General features: G+C 40.7%; 1 protein-coding gene across 1 annotated transcript; it reads left to right on the forward strand.

The window, feature by feature from the left end:
- The first annotated feature begins 958 nt into the window (after positions 1–958).
- On the forward strand, positions 959–4157 carry slitrk2 (SLIT and NTRK-like family, member 2). The gene has a single exon (XM_076267658.1). The coding sequence runs from the start codon at positions 1268–1270 to the stop codon at positions 3908–3910; it is 2643 nt and encodes an 880-aa protein (XP_076123773.1). The 5' UTR covers positions 959–1267; the 3' UTR covers positions 3911–4157.
- The last annotated feature ends 557 nt before the right edge of the window (positions 4158–4714 follow it).

Here is a 4714-nt window from a genome sequence, read left to right on the forward strand (position 1 = left end):
TTCATGTCAATTTGTTAATTATTTCGCAAACTGTTTATTACCACAACTAGCTGACTAGTGATATGCGTGTGATATCTGTGTGACTCCACTAAAAATTCAACAGAAAAGAAGAGGTGTGAATTTGGATGCAAATTGGTTACATGGTGATTAAGCACCATGAAGAGGCTTTTTCTTTATTTTCAGTTGCGAAAAGTGGTGGGGACAAAATCAGTCATGGCAAAAAGTGATAGGTGTGTATCCCCACCGTCCCCACCTAAACTGACGCCTATGCATACAAGACAACCACTCTCATCAATGATGAGCTCCCCCATGTGCAAGACAGAGTGTTTCAGGTGCTCTGTAGTGAACAACCATCAGACTGTTAACAGTGCCTGAGATAACCTAAGTCACTTTGCTTACTAGCCCTACATTATCTTATATTAGATTACTTCATCTGTCATTCTGCAGCTGTTAACCACCCACATTTGCACCCAAATGTTTCCATATTTAGCAAGCTGTTATTACTGCCAAGGTTTTTCCATTTTTTTGTACAAACTCTCACCTGTGTAGGCTATAGGCTGCCTACCTATAGCCATCTCAGTAGTTTTTGAGCAAAAAGGTTTTTAATAGGCTAGTCTAGTATTGTTGTTGCCACAATTGATTTAGAATAGATCTTGCAACGGGCTTACTTAAAGATTGACTGTATGAAGAAGGAAAATCTATCAAAAATCTGTAGGCTAGGCCTAATACTGTTTTTGTCTTGATACATAGCCTACCCTTAAACACAAATAAGCTACTAACGGAACGAAAGCTCATGTGTGACGCAAGAACGCCTTGTCTTCGATGTGGGAGGATGCGAACGAAAAATGCTGTCAAACCACAGACATGCATCCGCCTCTGCATGATAATGAATTCTGAGGACTTCGGATTTTGTTCTAGCCTACTTACAGATATCAGGTGTTTCACACTGTAGCCTACCCCAAATGTCAGTGTTAATGAGTATTTGGAATATGCTAAGTATCTGTGGCACAATTAGAAGTAGCCTAGCTAGCTGATTCTTTTCCCTAGCGCCAGTGAAATGTTCCGAGTTCTGCAGCATGAATAGTCGTCCATGAAACGGATTCCTGTGCTACATTTTGAGAACAAGGATGCATTCGGTTCATCATCCGTCAGAATGTGATTTCATTCATATCTCCTTTACCTTCTGACTTCAGACTAAGGTTTAAGGGGAACACAACAACCCGGTACGTGCTTCTCAGATTTGGACCAAGCGTTTTTTTTTGCATGCATGCCTTCACTGCGATTTATCCATAGCCTACAAGCACCATACGTTGATCTAGACGGAAATAATATTTTTTTAGCAAAAATGCTGAGCAACGTTCTGCTGCTTAGCGTCTTAACTGTGACCAGTATGTCAAAGACAGAAAGCAGCAAAATTGATCAAGATATCTGCAAGAATCTTTGCTCTTGTGAGGATAAAGAAAATGCTTTGAATATTAACTGTGAAAACAAGGGATTTACCACGATCGGTCAAATCCAGCCTCCGCAGAACAGAATATCGCAGCTCTTTCTGAATGGGAATTTTTTAACACGATTAAACACAAATGATTTTTTTCACTACGGCAATGTTACATCACTTCACCTAGGCAACAACGGATTGCAGGAGATCAAAACAGGAGCATTTTCTGGTTTAAAAAACCTCAAGCGCATTCATCTCAACAACAACAATCTGGAAATTATTAAGGAAGAGACATTTTCTGGATTAGACAATCTGGAGTATTTGCAAGCGGATTATAATTATATTAGCATCATAGAAGCGGGAGCATTTAACAAACTGAATAAGCTTAAAGTCTTAATTCTCAATGACAACCTATTGCTTTCTCTCCCCAACAATATATTTCGCTTCGTTATGCTGACGCACTTGGATTTAAGGGGGAACCGGTTGAAAATGCTTCCATTTACTGGTGTTTTAGAACATATTGGCGGTATCATGGAGATTCAGCTGGAAGAGAATCCCTGGAATTGCACTTGTGATCTGATTCCACTGAAAGCCTGGTTGGATACAATATCAGTCTTCGTTGGTGATATTGTATGTGAAACGCCCTTTCGCCTGCACGGAAAAGACGTCACTCATTTAATCAAGCAAGACCTTTGTCCCCGAAGGAATGTAGGCGACTCATCTCACCGCGCTATGGAACCTTCCTCTGATTCGCAGTACCACATCCCACTTCCCACATTACGCGCACGCGTTACTCCAACGAGAGCTCCAAAAGCATCCCGTCCTCCAAAAACGAGGCACCGTCCCACACCGCGAGTGACGTCAGGTAAAGATAAACATGTGTTCGGACCTATTATGGTTTATCAGACACGCGCACCCCTGCCATTGACTTGCCCAAGCGTTTGCATGTGCACATCTCAGAATTCCGACACCGGACTGAATATTAACTGTCAAGAACGGAAGCTACATAACATATCAGACTTGCAACCCAAACCGTCCTATCCAAAGAAACTGCACTTGACTGGAAATTATTTGCAGGTTATATATCGAACCGATTTGATGGAATATAGCTCACTTGAACTCCTGCATTTAGGAAATAATAGGCTTTCTATTATTATGGAGGGGGCATTCGAGAACCTCTCCAATTTACGAAGGCTGTACTTAAATGGCAATTATATCGAGAGTCTGTCTCAGTCGTTATTCAGTGGTCTTCAAAGTCTACAATATCTGTACCTGGAATACAATATTATCAAAGACATTTTGCCACAAACATTCAATGCACTTCACAATCTACAATTACTGTTCTTGAATAACAATTTGTTGAGATCCCTTCCCGATAACGTTTTCGCAGGAACAATGCTAACCAGGCTTAATCTGCGAAACAACCATTTTTCACATTTGCCGGTTCAAGGCGTCCTAGACCAGCTCTCTCCTTTCATTCAGATTGACCTCCAGGAAAACCCATGGGACTGCACCTGTGATATCATTGCCCTGAAAAACTGGATGGAGTTGTCCAGTACGAGCGTGGTGGTAAATGAGATCACATGCGACTCGCCTTCTAAACATGCTGGCCGTTTACTCAGGTCTTTGCGAAATGATGCAATATGCACCGAAACCAACCAAGTTACAGCTACCAAGCAGCCCGGACTTACTGCTTCTTCAAGTACTGAAGTGACCGCTCGCTTTCTAAATAATGCCACCCCCACAGAGAGTCATGTAGGCCTACCTGAAATACACGCCGATGTGCCCTTGTCCGTATTGATATTGGGGTTGCTGGTGGTATTCATTCTTTCCGTTTGTTTCGGAGCTGGCTTATTCGTTTTTGTCCTGAAAAGACGCAAAGGCATTGAAAGCATCCACACAAATGTGAACAATTTGGATTTGAACTCTTATCAGATACAGTACAGCTCGTACAGCATAGAGTCACGAGGGGACAAGATGGATACTCATGAATACACCTACGTTCCTCATGTGGGCCAGATGTGTCAGAATCCAATTTATATACAGAAAGACAGCAACCACGTTACGTTTTATAGGAATTTGAAAGGACTCTCCTTCAACACCACTGACCTCAGAAAGGATGAGGTAACACAGAGTCCTACTTTTTCTATTAGCACAGTTGAATATCAGTCATGTAGCAACAGAGACCCTGAACTTTATCAGAAAATTGGGGAGAGAGTTAATGAACTTCCTACCGCTGGACCCCTGAGCTACAACTTCAGCACATTGCCCAAAAGATCCGTAGTGCCGTCATACGACTCAGTAAGGCGGAACAATCAGGATCGTCTAAACAAAACGGCACTTTATGGAACACCACGGAAATATTTTAATGTGCAGCCTAAAAGCGACCAAACATGGCTACACGGGAAATTTAAAACACAGCCGGACTACCTTGAGGTTCTGGAAAGACACACTGTTATGAGTCAATTGTAAAATAAGTAACATAATTTCCCCCTTTCACGTGTAGGCAATTCCCCCAATAAAGAGCTTCCCCCAATAAAGAGCTTATTGTTTTGAGGATATCATAGTAGCCTAAATATTTCTACATTTAAATGCTTTCCCCCTAGATTCGAACGATCAGTTCAGATGACTCTCACATAGACTGGTGACTGACTTCATGTCCAATGCTGCTTAGTGTTTTGTCTGTTTTAGGCCCATAAGCAAGGACAACATGGTGATATTCCTGGTGAAGAGTGTGATACATGACTTTAACTGGTAACCTATTGTTAACATTGATGGGCTAATCCAGAAGTGGCCTAAGCATTCTAAATATATCATGATTGCATTCTTAGAGAAAGAGATTTTGTGTATTATGCTATATTTTAATCACTGTATATTATAATTATTTGTTTATGGCATTAAACAAGTTGACAATGTCCATCTATGTATGTTTGTATCTGAATAAAATAAACTTAGAGATCTAGAAATACCATTTTGGATGGTGAAATGAACTAGATTTGTTTACTAGGCTATATAATATGAGGGGGAAAACATATCCTTACATTAGCTACATGGATTGAGGAGGCAGATCATGATGAGGTGGTATATACCAACAGGTTAACAATATGCTATTTCCTTGCATGCTAAGGAAGATTTGAGATAGTTTGCTTCTGCCAACAAATTGAATAATATTGGATTTACTAACAAGTTGCTATTCATCTGGAGATAATGCATAATGTTTGGGGATCGTTTCTTTATGATATGATAATTCTCTAACCTAAATTGAAAAGCTGCAGT

Source organism: Alosa pseudoharengus, unplaced genomic scaffold (assembly GCF_046254945.1).
Source record: "Alosa pseudoharengus isolate Yale_2024_CS ecotype anadromous, Long Island Sound unplaced genomic scaffold, YU_APseudo_1.1 YU_APseudo_1.1_scf_5, whole genome shotgun sequence".
Classification (NCBI taxonomy): domain Eukaryota; kingdom Metazoa; phylum Chordata; class Actinopteri; order Clupeiformes; family Clupeidae; genus Alosa; species Alosa pseudoharengus.